Consider the following 16,417-nt stretch of genomic DNA (forward strand, 5'->3'; position numbering starts at 1 on the left):
AGGATGCTGGCCCAGCTATTTTTGTAATACAATGCCCAGCTTACTCATTGTACCAATGCTTTGTATTAACTTAGAAGCACAATCAAAATCTACTGTACGCCATTTTAGAAGGTCTCCAAATGAAGTAGAGATAAGATTGTAAATATTGTCATTTATAGCATCTATGATGTAGACATGCTAGTTGAATGGGGAAAAATCCCTTGAGCAACGCCCAGCTGTGGCCCCGCCTCTTCCATTCTCAGCATTGCTTTAGAACTGGGGAGGTTCCCTGTCAGTCAATCTCTTACAGAAATCCCATTGGCTAATTGGAACGTCCATTACGTAATAAATCCTCTACTCTGAAATATGATTGGTCGAAATGGATAGTGGGCGTGTTTTCATCCTCAAAGGATTTTCCCCAGAGTGGCCAGACGGGCTGGGGACATAGGATGGCAGAGCTAGTAGGAGTAACTAACGGGACATGCGGACGGAGTGATTTCTTCTAATATTTCAAGTTCTGGTGAGGGCCTTATGATACTTTTTACAATCAACAGTGACACCATTTATTATAATAGTGACATTTATGTAGACATTTCTGCAGACTCTGGTCTAATTTGACCAAACTAAATAGTCGGAAGACTGGACATAAGCTAGCTAACCAAAGTGGTCAGTCAGAGCGGACCCCCGGCGTTGGAGAATATAATACACGACCCCGAAACATTGAATATTATCCCTGCTACCAGGTTACTTTGAAGCTATTTAACCAAAAAATAAAAATTAGTGCTTGCTAGAGAACCCAATCGAAGACGCCAGGTTAAATTTTGATTATAAATAGTAGAAAATTTGGGGAGCGAGAGATGAACAGATGTGGGTCAGTCCATTGGTAACGAAAAGCGACGGTGCGGAACAGTGATTGATTGCGGTTGCCATCAATTTACGCCTCTGTGTATGTGTGTGCATGCTTTTGTCAGCCTGAGGGGAGGGAAACGGAAGAGAGTGCTTAAACGTGAAATTTAGACATCTAAATAATAAATTGAAGAAAGAAAAAATAGCAAAGAAGTGGCTGACCTGGAAATGGTAAGGATAAAAATTATTATTAAAATTATTATTATTATTACAGTAAAAAAGTAGCTAAACTTGGGTTTGCATTAACAACATTTTGATTAGTCAAGCAATAATTTCCTACAGTATAAGTTTATGTAAAAATACTACGGTTTTCAAGTGGTTGCACAGCAATTTAAAGCAAAAATAGATAACAAGATCTAATTGACTTTATTCTAAACTGATTATAGCACACTGATTTGTGCCTTCATAATATTTATTTTTATTTTGATATGTATTTGATCAAAACATAATTGATATATTTACTTACAACCGAGATACCTTTTAAAAATACTAAGTGGAGTTTGTTAGAGTTGTTTTTGCAGTCAGTATCATATCTGTCTGTAGAAATAGGATCAATCCTAATTATGTTAAAAAGGGTAGATTTCTCCTCACAGTAATGGTTACAGTTAGCTAGTTAGCGGATTTCTGCCTTTCTCAATCACAAAAATCTCAATGGGGTAACACTGTAAGTTAAACCTATACACCAGTGTTACTTTTTCAAAAGATATATTTTAACATTTAATCAACCCCAACCACATTTGAGCTGCATTTAGGTGTCTTGTATTTGGTTGGCCAAATAACCAAATACATTTTGGACTACATTGGATGCAAGCGCTGTGTACCACTAAGATGTTTAGTAAATTGAAGAGTAGGGATGATATAGATGTATTAAAAACAGTATCAGTCGATGTTTGTCATTTCTTAACATATCCATTTGGTCCCATAAGTAAACTGGTGTTAACGATGTTTATTTCCATCTTGTTGTCATTTGTTTATGTGTTTTTGGGAGGAGAGGAGGTTGGCCATGTGGTATTTGTACGGGCATTTGATAGTGAAGAAGGGAATCGATGTCGACGGTGTGGTCACTTTTTCCCAGTGTCGATAGGATAGGAAAACGTATAAGATATATAAAATATCGATGCAACAGAAATACCGATATCGTCCCAAATTTTCTTATCGATGCATCCCTATTGAATCGACTTCCTTTGCTCTTTTTGCCCTCATTGAGTTAAGATAGAGACAGCAGCAGCCAAGATGCTAAAGTGTTAGCAGCAGCAAGAAGCCAGAAAAGAAAAAGTAAGAGTGTGGAAAATCTGGGTTAACAACTGCAAATATCATCAATACAACATTTAACATTAAGATCGCAATCAGATATTTTCCTTGCTTGTCACATTGCCTTACAGAAGGTTGTGTCAGTCAGTGGTCCGACACAGATAATACTCCATGTGAAACTAGTTCCAAAGCGGAAACTCTCAATTGTACTAGAAGCTGGACGTAGAGCATGTATTACAATATTAAAAATAAAAAAGCAACCTAAAACAGCCAGATTATTAGGGAGAAAAAAGGCAAATATTGCTATTTTATTGAATTACCCACTACATTCTTTTCCCAGTATTTCAATAGATGTCTAATTTAAATGTAACCGTAAAGGTTTATAAAAAAAAAAAGGAAAACCACTTAGGATGTGGTAGTCGTTGCTTAACTGTTTTAACATTTTTGCTATTACTTTCTCCACAGTTATGCTTTCTATCATTGCAGCAACATGTTCAGTGCTATGTGCATGACTGACATTAAACAGTGAGAAATAATTAATTGATTAATAACATGCACTGAGAATGAAATTTATACTGTCTTAAACCTGTAGCTCTACTCAAAAATTAAAATCTCCCAACATACCACTCAGTTGAATATAGTTTGACGATTAAAAAAAAAACTGATTAAAGCCTGATACAACAAAACTGTTGTCTGAAATTTTTTTTTTTTTTAAAGCTGATTGTTCATTTGACCATTTTAACAAAACCTATTTTGGTATCATAATTGATACAAAAGTGTTTTTTTGCAGTCATGTAGTTCTTTTTATATGTTTATACAGAATATATAAAATATTGGTTTTCACGTAGTGCAGCAATTTTTTTAAGTAAGGTACAAACTTTGTTAAAGAGGTTGCAGTAGATATTAGTATCAACACTTCTGGTATAGTTGGTGAAATTTGGGGGCTGACACATTAAGGCGTGAATGGTGATAATCGTGTAACTACTAGCTCTGTCACATCACCTGCTTCACTTTGGTCTCTTTTATATTCTATAGTTCTTCAATTTAAAAATAGGTCAAAATCAGACATCAGAGTCCTCTTTTCACCCCAGCAGGATTCTATATTTAAAGGAGTTTTTCCCATATTCCACTACAGTATGTTTGTCCCTGAATATTATTAGAACCAGTAGACGTTCCTGGTTCTCGTTTTGTTTTTAGACATCGTATTTGGGGCAGTGAGATCTGACGTAATCCAGGATGCATTATTTATAACATCAGAACAAGCAAAACAGCCTCCGACACGAGAAGCTGGACGTAGAGCATAAATTGGTAATGACCCGCCTTTCAGAACTTAATGGAGCTCTCAGGTCTGTAGTAGTAAGGGCCCGGCGGCCGGGCCCTTACTACTAGGGGAGCCGAGTTTCGTCCCGGATGCAGCCTGAGTGTCACGTCTCGGAGGATGAAAGGCTGTTTTTTTTGGGGCTAGCTAATGGGACATTTGAGAGGCTACCTGGTGTGATGTTTTGGTGAAGGGCGGGGTGTGCATGTTGTGTTGGAATAATTAAAGCGTCCAAACACATGACCCTGAGGAAGCGTTGGGCACCTTAAACACAGGAGCGAGGATATCTGTCGAGTTTGAGTTCAGCCCTTTTAGAAAAAGGAGCGCTAGCTTGCTTTTGCTTTCAGTAGAGGGGGACTTAGAGAAGGTTGGGGAGGAAGATGAGGAGAAGGAAGAGGAAGGTGGAGGGAAGGGGGATTCATGGGAGAGCTAGTGCTGTTGCCGTGTGAACGGAGCTCTATTGTCCCGGGAACCTTTCAGTGGCTTCCCTGAGGTCCCTCTCCAGACCCATCCCCCCACTCAATCCAGCCTGTCTCCATCACACAAACACAGAAACACACACATATACTGTATATGCTCTGCTGTCTCTTTCCCACTCACCCTTAAAACACACTCTTTCTCACACACACCGTCTCATTTACTGTATCTCATCTGTCACACTCTTATCCCGCTTTGCGCCTCGTTTAGAGTGCCCTCCTCTTTTCCCCTCATGTCTCACAAGCAAGACAAGGCTCCCACCCCCCCACAACCCTCCGGTTGCTCATTATTTCGCCTCATCAGTGTGATTGTCATGCAAGCCAGACAGTGTGAGCAAAAACATGCAATCTTCTAATTTGCATCACCTCCTTTCCAACAGAAAGCTCAGTGTTTCCAAAATGTTCATGCAGAAAGCTGAAAGCCGTGGTTTTGGGACACTTCAGGCATCTTGTTGGCTGGATTAGTCATTCTTTGTGGCAGCCCATTATGGGTGTAATTTTACACTTTGTTTTAGCTTGTTGGCATGATGCTGCCGGATCTAGTTAGGAGTCTGTGGGTGGAAATCATTGCGGGTGACTGATAGCTAAACAGATGACATGTAATTACTGTGGTTTCCTATTGAGAAATTATGGTTCATCATGTTAAAAATCAGCATACTTGACCCTTTTACAGGTTTTACTCTGTTTTGCTTTTTTCCTGCATGTTTCAGGTTATCAAATGAATTTTAACATTAAACAGAGAGAACACGAGTGATGACAATATAGCACGCTTTTGGGAAAGCTGAGTTCGACTTCACCGGCCATAACCAAGGCTGACTACTGCCACACCTGTAGAGTCGAGAAATCTTTTTAATTAAACCTGTCTGATAACAAGAAGTGGGCCAAAAGGGTCTAAAAAAGCAACACATCATGCCCTGATCTTAGGAAAGTAAAGAAAAGTTGAGAATCAATGACATTTACATTGACTTTTAAGCTTAAAGTTATTCAAATTCCGACAGATTTATTTTTCAAAGTAATCTTTTAATTTTACCAAAATTTTTCTTCCTAATGGAGAGTAATTATTACTAACAGCGAGTCCTGACTTGAATCTGCTGGAAAATCTGTGGAGGAAGCTAAAGATTAGGGTGATGGAAAGGCGGCCCTCCTACCTCAAAGACCTGGAGTGCATCAACACAGATCAATCATCAAAACACCTGTGAGAACCGCCATTAATTATTGAGAATAGTGTGAATAGTTTTCAACATTCAAGTTTAAAAAAAAACCAAAAAAAACTTAAGTTATGTTTCTCAAAATAGATTCTACTTTATATTGTTTTATTATCTTTCACCTGTTTCGTTTTCTACAAGCATCTTTGTTGAATAAAACTATTTTTAAATCTAAGTCAGTTGGAGGTTTGAACACATTTGGGCAGGTCTGTTTTAGGCCAGAAAGGTTTATGAAGCCATTTCTAAGGCTTTGGGAGTTTCGTATATTCTTGGAGGATCAGTACTGTACATTTCAATTTGTTGCCAAGAATTCCATTTTATTCAGGTTTTTATTCTGTGTTGTCTATGTTTCATGAGCCAGTCTGCTATTATTAGCCCTCTGTCGGGCTGCCAGGTCTCCTGTGTCGATGCAACCTGCTTTTCTCCCTTTGCAGAAAAGCTGTGCAGTAAAAACACTCTGGAACCATAACTGAGCCTGGATCTTTTCGGGAACATTTCGTTTGGAAAACTCTCCTTCTGGTTGCTTCTCCAGCTGTGACTGTATTGTTCTTTTCCAAGCGTTGAGCTGAGACTGGAAGGTTTGCTGTGACACCAGAGAGGACCAGGAAACAGGAAGAAGACTCGAGCTGGAAAAACAGGAAGCAGGCAGAGGGGCTGATAAGACGACTGCTCTCTGATGCTCAGAGAGTAAGAGTGTGTGATCCTACAGCGACTGAGCGCTAATTGAGGCAGTCATGTTCAGATTTGCAGGGAATGGGAGCAAAGCACAGTTTATTGTCTGCAGAAAGCCAAAGAAAAGAGAGCTGTGCCTCTGGGTGTATTAAAGTTTTTGTTTTTATTTCTGTTTTTCTTTGTGCTAAGCAGAATCTCTGGCTGTGACAGTTTTCCAGCTGGGCCGGTGACAGGCTAGCCTGGGATTAGCTGGCATGTTGTATCTTCCCATCACTAATGCTTTAATCTTTCCTCCGGTCGCCAGGAGTATCTTGGCTTTGGTCGTTGTTCACAATCTCCCCATCAACAACTCACACACACACACAAATTGTTTTTACACAACATACAGTGCTTTGCAAAGCATTTTTGAACTTTTTCACGTTTTACCAAATTACCGCTACACATTGGGTAATGATCTGGGGTAGGGATTTTATGGGCTATACCAACTTAAAGGAAAATTATACATCGTTTTCATCAAACTAAATAAAAATCTAACATCAGATATGAACCACATTTCCCTACCTGAGGTCAAGTGTGAACCAGGTTTTGTAAATTTGCACATTCACAAACCTGTGCAAATGTGAGCCACGTTTCTCTGCAGTAACAGCTGGAAATCTCTACCAACATTCCACATCTGGAATCATCAATTTTTTTCCCCATTCTTCTTTGGAAGAAAGCTCAGACACGGTCAGATTAGAAGGAGAGCGTCTATGAACATCAGCTTTCAAGTCTTTCCACAGATTTTCTCTTGGATTTAGGGCTGGACTTTAACCGGGTCATTTTAACATAAGGATTTACTCTGGCCTAACTCTGGATGAAGAAAAACATCCTCAATGCATGTTGCTGCCATTGTCAGTATGTCTTGTCACTAGTTTAGTTGATGATTATAGCTATCTAGATACAGACTCTACAAAAGGCCATTTGCTGAAAGAACAACACAGTAAAAGCCAAAACTGTGCAAAAAGTACATACATTTTGCACTTAAGAAGAAAACCCCACTTTGTTTAAAAATATATAATACCCAGAACTCTTCTGGTGAAAAGGTTTAGCTTCACCTGGTTTAAATTCCTCAACGAAGGGCTGAGTTTTTCACATGTTGATAGAAGATTTTTTAGCTGCAGAAGCATCCTTTGCTACAAATGATCAAGTGTTCACTAAAGGAATGCTGTCTATTTGCATTTTAGGCAAAAAAATGTTGAGTTTCTTTTGTAAAAGGTAATAAAATTTTTTTTATATATATTTTATGCTGTACTTTATGTTTCCAGAGTTTTTTAGAAGAAGTTTTGTTGCTCCTCATCGGTTTCAATTCGTGACAGGATACTGACACGTTTCTACATTAAGCAATTAAATGTCACTCTTGGGAAATCAGACTGCTTTCCGATATATAAACTTCGGCATTGATCATTGAAGTAATTAGGAGTTTGATCAATGCTTTGCTCATTAACGCCTCAGCAGATTAGATGCTGACAGTCTACATCTGTGTCTCATCTGATGTGTGTGTGTGTGTGTTTGCTCCTCCCTCCAGTCTGAGGCCTCGCCATGCCGCTGGTGAAGAGAAACATCGAGCCGCGTCACCTCTGCCGGGGGGCGCTGCCGGACGGCATCGGCAGCGAGTTGGAGTGTGTGATGAACAACACCTTGTCAGCCATCATCCGCCAGCTCAGCAGCCTGAGTAAGAGACACACACTCACCGAGGCAAAGTATTTACACCCCTTCTTCATGTTTTGTTGCCTCTAGTTTCCACAGTCGAGCCAAAGAAAAGCAATCCCACATGATAGTGCTGCCATCACCATGTTGGAACGGTGTGATTCGGGTGATGCACTGCCCTCTTTGTTGAGTTGTAGTTTCCTTTAACCAAAGCATCTTCTTCCAACTAATTGCAGGCGACTTTCAATTAAACAAACTGATGCATAAAATATTAATATCTGAATAAATTAAAAGAGAAAACAGATTGAAAGTACAGCAGCACCTTCGGGGTTTTCCCCCATTAAGCTTAGCATGATGATGTTTATACTCTGCGGATCCTCTTTGCGCCGGCTTCATCATTAATCCTAAAGCTGTGATTGATTTGTATGTCGTCATGGTTACAGTGGTGGAGGGGTCACAGGGCTCGCTGCAGGCTTACGCCAGCCTCGCACTGGGACACAGAGCGCTGAAATGTAATCATTTCAGACAGCGCCGCAAAAGGACCTTATCCATCCAGTGGCGGGCATGTGACCGAGCTGCTACTCTGGGTGTGTGTGTCGGAGTGTGTGTTTGTGTAAAAGCTGTTTACGCGCTGGTCTGTCGATATCATGGTCCACTGCAAAATGGAGGTTTTACAGCGCCACCCATCTTCCATCCACTTCCTATTTCCACACACATCAACACACTGTTAATGTGTTTTTATTTAGCACTTAGCGGCGTTCATTTTCCAACTCTCGCATGAACTGTGCTGAAAGTTTGTTGTGGGATAAATTAAAACATCTATCCTCTCTGCTTTTTTGGCCCCTTCGTATCGATTCTGTCTGCGTCTTATTGTGTCAAGTTCCTGCTGAGGGAGTTGGCCTCTCAGCAACAGCTGTGTGGGTTAAATATAAATGCTTTCAAGGGCCTGACAGAGGAAATCTACATACTCGGTTCACTGTGGATGCTTTTGTGCACATGTGTGCGCGGCAGGGCCGTAACGAGAGGCCGGGGCCGACGGGCTCAGCACGACGGATTTGGGATTCTTCCTTCCTCTAAATGTTTTCCCTGCAGCCTATCCTGTCAGCAGGCCTGACAGAAATAGCCCTGTGTTCTCTATAGGACATTGGATGTAATGTTTTGCACTGAAATAGTTACACTATAATGAAACTTCCCCTGTTTGATTTCAATCAGGGTTCCAGTGAGCAACAATTTCCAATTTTAGGATAAGTCAGTTTTTCCTACATTTTCTCCACATAGCCACGGCTGTGAATTGCATTGCTTAGCTTAAAAAAAATTCTCATTCTCTTTAAGAAGCTTTAGTTATATAATAAAGTTTTTTTTTTTTTACCTTTGTAAATCTGCCTCGCCCCATAAATATGGCAATAAATTTGAACTCGATGCTCTCCATGGTTGTGAAGTACAAACTTTAATGTACTTCATTGGTATTTAATGAGGAGCAACACAAAGTAGTTTGTGATTGTGAAGCGGAATAAAAGTGATGCAAAATAAAATTTAAAAAATGTTAAATTAGGATTCTGTCTTTTTTATTACGCCCCTGAATGAAATCCTTCACAAGTCATGTGTTCAGTGGCGCCCCCAAAGGATGGAAGGAGGTGCCACGGCCCCACAAACCCAACCATTGTTGGAGTAATTTTTGTTTTTGCTGTCAGAGAGCCAGCAAACATGTTCTGGTCAAATGGGACCAAATCTGAACTTTTGCATCTTTACATTCAAAATGCTTTATGGTAGAAAACTAGCAGTGTATGTTGTAGTGGCAGCATCTTGATGTTGGGAATGCTTTCCTTCAGCGGGGACAGGGAAGCTGGTGAGAGTTGATAGAGATGAAGTTCAGTGAAGCGCTCCAAACGATGTGATGGAGTTTGAGCGAGAGGCAAAAAAAAGCTGGTAGACACAAAACCCAAAAAAACAAAATGAAGAAAGATTTGACAGGTGTTTTTATGTGCGAATATTAAGAGGTTTTAGTTCCAAATTAGTCGCTCTACATTTCTCTTTTAAGAAATGTAGAAATTTGGTGGCTTAAACGAATGCAGCTGTTTTTGGTCACTTGCTGCACACTAATATCTACTGAGATCGATTTGGATGATTTATATTTGACTCGTGTTAAATTATTCATGAGGTAATTTCTTTATGGAGTCGTATGAGTTACAGTTCCCAGCACTGATCCTTCGACTCTCGTTATGCGTTGTATCACATTATCTTTGTATTGATCGGACCTCAGGCCCTGTGGGGATCCGCTCGGCTTGGAATGAAGATTAAAGTCTCCGTCCTCCTCCTTCAGTTTCCCATCAGTTTTTTTTTTCCTCACCTCTTTTCTCCAGGTAAACATGCAGAGGACATATTTGGCGAACTGTTTAATGAGGCCAACAATTTCTACCTGCGTGCCAACTCTCTGCAGGACCGTATCGACCGGCTCGCCGTCAAAGTCACGCAGCTGGACTCCACAGTGGAGGAAGGTGGGTAGAAGGATAGCACAGCAAGCCGCCATCTGTCACCAAAGTGATGTCAGTCTTGTGTGTGTGTTTTTCATGATTTCTAATAACTGAAAGCCCTTTTTCTTTTAATAACATTGGAACCATTTCTCCGTTTTTATCTCGCTGTTTTTGTTCTCTCAGTTTCTCTGCAAGACATCAACATGAGGAAGGCCTTTAAGAGCTCCACCACTCAAGACCAGCAGGTGGTGTCCAAGAGCAGCGTTCCCAACCCGGTGAAAGAGATGTACAACCTGAGCGACAAGCCGCCACCGCTCACCATCCTCACTCCTTACAGGTCCGCCTTCTCCACATTGAACTCTGACATTCTGCTGGCTGTTTATACTAAAATCTACCACATTTCTACCACAAGCCCTGATTCTGAGCTTAACGGAGCTTAATTGAAGTGTTTGTGCTCTAGCAGTCAATTTGCAGTTATGTTTTTATAAGGTAATAAGAAACATGATGGCATTTCTTCTTTTATTTATATTCTAGTTCTAATTGCTTTTAACTTAATCTTGGCTTATGCTCAGTTTTTGCTATAGATTTTGTATCTAGCTCTGCAAATGTTCACAAAATTTAAAGTCCACATAAAATATTAATACTGGAAACAATATCAGCCCAAATTTTCATACTCGTGCATCCCAATCATCAATTATCCGACCTAAATATTACTAGGATCTCATTGATGGCAATGAAAAGTGAAGTATGCCAAATATTAGTGGGGATGTATGCAGATATTTAACTTCTAATGAATAATTTAAAGCTTAAATTGATGTTAATTGTACAACAGGTAACACTGGAACCTAAATTGTTTCTTTGTTAGCCAAAAAATAACATTTCGTTCCTGTTGATGGTGAGTGAATATAAACCTGAACTGTAACAATGGAGAGATCTGTATATCATAACCTCCGTATTTGTTTTTTTATTTTTTAGAGATGATCACAAGGAAGCCCTTAAATTTTACACAGACCCCTCCTACTTTTTTGACTTGTGGAAAGAAAAGATGCTGCAGGACACGGAGGACAAAAGGAAAGAGAAGAGGAAGCAGAAGGTAATGAAACTGGCTGGGATCTTCTCCCAATCAGTGCTAGGCTTTGATTTCCCACAGTGCTTGTCTGCAATCTGCTTATGAGGTTTTAATTGCTTTCCAACCACAACTTTCTCCGATATTATGAGGAGTAAAACAAAGTAATTTCAGTGGAACGTGGTTTCATTAAAAACACAAAAAAAGAAGTGCTACAACCACAACTTTTGGAGAACATTTTATTTCCAAGTCGAGTTTGAGGTTATATTGCATTTTTCTTACACTTTGCTGCAGGAGCAGAGGCGCTGTGTGGATGGGACTCTGCAGAGGGAGGTCAAGAAGGTCCGCAAAGCGAGGAACCGTCGGCAGGAGTGGAACATGATGGCTCTGGATAAGGAGCTGAGGCCAGACCACCGGCACACAATTCACAGAGACAGAGCCGCCTCCTCTGAAGGATCCATGTCACCAGAAAACAGGTACTTACGGAACAAAAACTGGATCTTTTAAAAACTATTTTTATTCCTATCACTGACTATATTATTTCTCTCAGGGGTCACAGTGTGGATCAGCATCACTACCCCAACAGCATGAACCATGCCGGCCACGCCCACACCTACTCCGGCCCCCCGCCCAGCATCCTGGCCGCCCAGATGGCTGCAGGACACGCCCCCCGGGGAGGAGGCGAACACGACAGTAGAGGCAGGACCATGATGGCCTACCAGGGCGGGACGCTGGGCCGCCCGCACCACCACCAAGCCCCTCTGCCTCCTCCACCAGCTGAGGCCATGAATGGTGGCTCTATGTCTCTGCCACCAATGGACTACTGGTAAATAAAGTTTAAAGCAGGGGTTAGATTGGAGAAAACTACCAACACTGCAGGTCTCCACCTAAACTCACCAACTGGACAAGGAGAACATTTAGCGAAGCAGCTGAGAAAGCCAAGCTAGCTCTGGAGGAGAATCTGTTAATAACAGAATAATTATTTGTTATTTACTCCAAAGGTCTGACCTTTATCTAGGAGTAGCAAGTAGATGGTAATACCAATTAAACATTTTCCTTCCACTGTTTCAACATAAACACCTACATCATTGAAACAGGAGTACTTTACAGCTTTACAGTTAAAAACACTCTCTGCCAGTTTTAAAGGTTTTAAATCATTACTTTAAAAATCCAGAATAATATTTTTATATTTATTTATTAAAAGGGGTGTATCAAAAATGATAATTTTATGCAATATGTTATTTTTTTAATCAAAAACTTGGATTATTGCCTTGATTATTTACTGTATTTGATATTTCCTTGAATCTGCCTTGGCAACCAATCAGGATTGCATAGAAAGTTCACCTATTTCCATTTCATGCAAACTACTTCTCAGTCCAGCGCTCCTAAGTATTGCTGTAAACGGGATAATTAATGTGTTGTGATGATGTGCTGAAGGCAGAGTGTTGGATAAACAGGAGCTTTTTAAAGAGACAGCGGTCCAATTTCAAGGCATCAAATTGCAGAGTTTCTTTTCAGTTATGTTAGTTATATACAGCATTTTTACAACAGAAGGTAACATACTTACTTGGTTGTGCTATAAAATGGCACGATATACTTGGAAATTACATAACACTGCCCCTTTAAAATAAACTAATTTTAAACATTATATAGTATAAATATAATATAAGGGCTTCCAACAGTCCAGTCACATTTTCAGCTTTCTTTTTTCTTCTCACTATAGCTTTAACTAAATGAGGCTTACCGGCATCACTTTATGTTTCGTTCTCTATGTTTCCATGAGGTTAAGGTTCAATCTGCAGCACATTGATCTCTTTCTTCAGCTGGTCTCCAGTAGCTGTATTGTTGTTCCTCTGAGGTTAATCTTAAAACGTTCTGATGCTTTTAATGTGTGTGTTTTTCAAAATCTCATTACCTGAGAAGGATTCACCTTCTTTCATTATTCTGCTTGAGCAATTAGATTTTAATGACAGAACAAATGAGAAACAGGGGACATAATTGTCTAATCCCTGGACACTTTCCAGATTTAATTTACAGGATCCAGCTAACAAAGGCTCACTTCTTTTCTTTCACACAGCTCTGAGCTTTCACTTATTGTCAAATGGCTTTTCTTTGTTCAAATAGTGCCTGCTTTTGATTGGTATCAAAAATACTTAACAGCTCAGGCTCCAACATGAAATGACTAACTCTGTGTTATTGCTGCCCCCTAGTGTATAGCTGCTGGCTGCTATGGTTTCTGTTAACTCATCCCTCTGTCTTCTTCTGCAGTATGGACGGCTATGCCAACACCGGCCCTCCCCCGCCGCCCCCTGCACCCCTCATACCTTCTGCACAGACGGCCTTCGCCTCACCACCCGGCGGCCCCATGTCCCCCGGCCCCATGGCCGTCTCCGCCGGCTACGCTCCGCCTCCGCTACCTGTATCTGGAGCTCAAGTGGCTCCTCCTCCTCCCGGCCCCCCGGGGCCACCGCCTCCACTCGTCCCAGCTGGTGCCTCCCACTCCACGTCCTACAAGATGTCTTCCGCGGCGCAGGCTGAGAACGCGGCTGTCAACGACGCTCGCAGTGACCTGCTGGCTGCTATACGCATGGGTAAGATTTACTCGACTTAATGCAGGAGAAGATTTAGTTGAAGCAACCCACTTGTCTTTTATTGAGGAACATTTTTCTAATATTTTAAAGTGGTTTTAATAAGTAAAAACGTCTTTCTGTTGTTGTTTTTTTTAATTCATTTTTATGTCAAACCTCAATTTACATCTTTTTGGATTGTCAATACTAAAAAGATCAACCAGTGTCGTTATCTTTTGAAGAATATTCAGTACAAAAAGCTGCCATAAAGGTAAAGACAGACACAGAGTGAAAAAGTGAACCTTTTAAAGGCCAGTTTTGAAAGGTTACAAGATACTGTGATTCCTTGGAAGAGAAGAAGGAATACATCTGGGATAATTTGTGCAGTATTTTGAAATTTGCAATTAGAGATTGAGTTTATTCTAGAGCTGTTCTATTGTAGAATAATTCTTCCCCGTTTCATGAACGTGTCAGTAAAATGTGCTTTTCTGTCTGCAGGCATCCAGCTGAAGAAGGTGCAGGAGCAACAGGAGCAGCAGGCTAAGAGAGAGCCTGTTGGGAACGACGTGGCCACCATCCTGTCGCGCCGCATCGCCGTCGAATACTCCGACTCGGAGGACGACTCGGAGTTGGAGGAGAACGATTGGTCAGATTAACACACAAAAAAAAAAAAAACAATAGGAGAACTACTGAAACACGTTTAACCACACGCTCACGCTGAGGAACACTCACTGTGACACACCCACAGACCATCAGAGACTGTCGCTGTAAAACACAGAAGCTGCACCTGAACACAATCACATGCTGTAGGGTCAATATTAGCTGTAAGATGTAAGCTGGAAAATGCAAAAATACTGTACATGAACTTCAAATATCGACCACTCTTTAATCTGTTAACCACTGAGCTTCATTATATTACTTTGAAGCATTGTGAATAAACCCCAGTAGATGTTTCTATATTATAACACTATAACACACCATGTGAAGGTGATTACTTCCTGCATAGTCGGAGCTTGAAACTATTAGAGCTATTAGAAAACCTTCCTCTTGACCTAACCTGTGTACTTATCTTTTTTTTAAAGTGTTTTTACTGAAATACCTGTGTATGTATACCATAGATCTTGAGGTAAGTCTTTAAATTGTAGATAAATATAACTGGAAGTATAGGGAGAGTTTAGTGGTGGCTTTTTGAAAGGGGCAGATCTGCTTTGGTTTAAAATGAGGTTCTGTGGGATTGTTACTGGTAATCAGTGTCTTACTTGTAGTGACCATTTAAATGACCTGTTTGGAAAAACTGAGATCCTAAATGGATTTCTGCTGTGCTAAAGATACTGACCGCAGATAGCAACTCCACAGAACCCCGGCTTAAAGTGACTTGCAGAAGTATTTATACCCTTTGAAGCTTTTCAGATTTTGTCATCTTACAACCACAAACTTTGATACATTTGATTAAAATTCTGTGTGACTGACCAACATAAAGTAGTGAACATAGAAGTGAAAACAACAACAACACCTGTCATATCTTTAGAATTTATTCATGAATAAAAACATAATTTTTGTGGTACAACTTTGTTTCTATTTTGTGTTAGTTTCACCTCAGTTATGCACCGCTTTGTGTCGGCCTGTTACATAAAATACAATAAAAATACATCAAAGTTTTTTACTGTAATGTGACAAAGTTTGGTGTTTAAAAAGCTGTCAATGGAGGGATTATTTGTGAAATGTCTTATTATAAATGAGCCACCTGCGTTTGCAATCGCTCCCTGCTGTGAATGGGTGTGTATGTGTGTGTATGTGGGGTGGGGGCTTAGTTTGTAACTCTGTAACCTCTGACCCAAAGAGAAATAAAATCATGAATGAAGGATCGCTGCTGAGCCGTCACGTCTCTTTAATGCTCAGCTCTCGTCGCAGACGCAACACACACCTGGCTGCAGGATTTCGGTTGCTATCGCAACAGTGCTGCTATGAAGGGAGTTGCCAAGGAAACAGAAGAGCGCATAAAAGGAGGGCAGTGAGCCACGACGAGGATGGAAAATAAACACTGGTTAGAAATTTTTTCTTTAAAAAATCAGTGGAGGCAGGAGTTTTATGCACAGCACATGTTTGTCTTTAATACAAAATTAACAAGATCTCTCAGTGGAGTGCACTAACCAAAGCAATAAAAAGTACATCTAACACCTTGGAAAAATAGACGCCACGTTCACATAAACATTTTTTTTTTTCCTTTACAATATTTCAGTTAGGTTAGTGCAGGTTGATTATCATTAATAAGTTTCGTTTTGCAGATAAATTATTCGTTGTGCCATTTTCACCCCCCCCCCCCCAAAAAAATAAAGTGCATTTCACATTGAATATTACGTCTACACAAGATGCTGTAACTGTGACTTCAACCTCATCTCCATCTTAAAAAATAAAAAAATAAACAGCAACACACACTCTCACTCTCACACAGACATTCACAGGCCCTTGTGTGTTTTGATACTTAGCTCTAAATTAGTAACCATCAGAAAGAAAGACGCCTCGTCCTGCTGGTCCAACATCTTGTCACTGATATAAAAAAACAAAACAATTTTGTTCACATCTTTGTGCATTATTATCACAAAATAAATGCATTAAGTAGATAAACAAGGTGTTAAAAAAACGATAATTACACCCAACCTCGCAGTTCATCAGCTTTCCTTGATACAAAGCCCTTATTCAAGTGCTCAGCAGTTAAAACCTTGTCAGTACAGCTGCAACAAGAGATTCACATTCCCCGATTGTGGGTCGATTCAATTCCCAAACATTTGCCCTTCCCATCAGTCGGCAAACCTTAAAAAA

General features: G+C 40.3%; 1 protein-coding gene across 2 annotated transcripts; it reads left to right on the top strand.

Moving 5' to 3' along the window:
- The first annotated feature begins 396 nt into the window (after window positions 1-396).
- wasf3b (WASP family member 3b) lies at window positions 397-16,417 on the top strand. 2 transcript variants are annotated; one of them, XM_032551630.1, is made up of 10 exons: window positions 397-499; window positions 7,372-7,518; window positions 9,854-9,988; window positions 10,148-10,301; window positions 10,940-11,057; window positions 11,325-11,506; window positions 11,581-11,856; window positions 13,299-13,621; window positions 14,096-14,243; window positions 15,497-16,417. In XM_032551630.1, exons 2-10 carry the CDS (start codon window positions 7,386-7,388, stop codon window positions 15,633-15,635), a joined length of 1,608 nt encoding a protein of 535 aa, XP_032407521.1. In that variant the 5' UTR covers window positions 397-499; window positions 7,372-7,385; the 3' UTR covers window positions 15,636-16,417. The 2 variants fall into 2 exon arrangements, with proteins under 2 accessions (XP_032407521.1, XP_032407522.1); XM_032551631.1 differs by having other exon boundaries at window positions 15,509-15,630.

The sequence above is a fragment of the Xiphophorus hellerii genome, chromosome 21, assembly GCF_003331165.1.
Source record: "Xiphophorus hellerii strain 12219 chromosome 21, Xiphophorus_hellerii-4.1, whole genome shotgun sequence".
Lineage (NCBI taxonomy): Eukaryota > Metazoa > Chordata > Actinopteri > Cyprinodontiformes > Poeciliidae > Xiphophorus > Xiphophorus hellerii.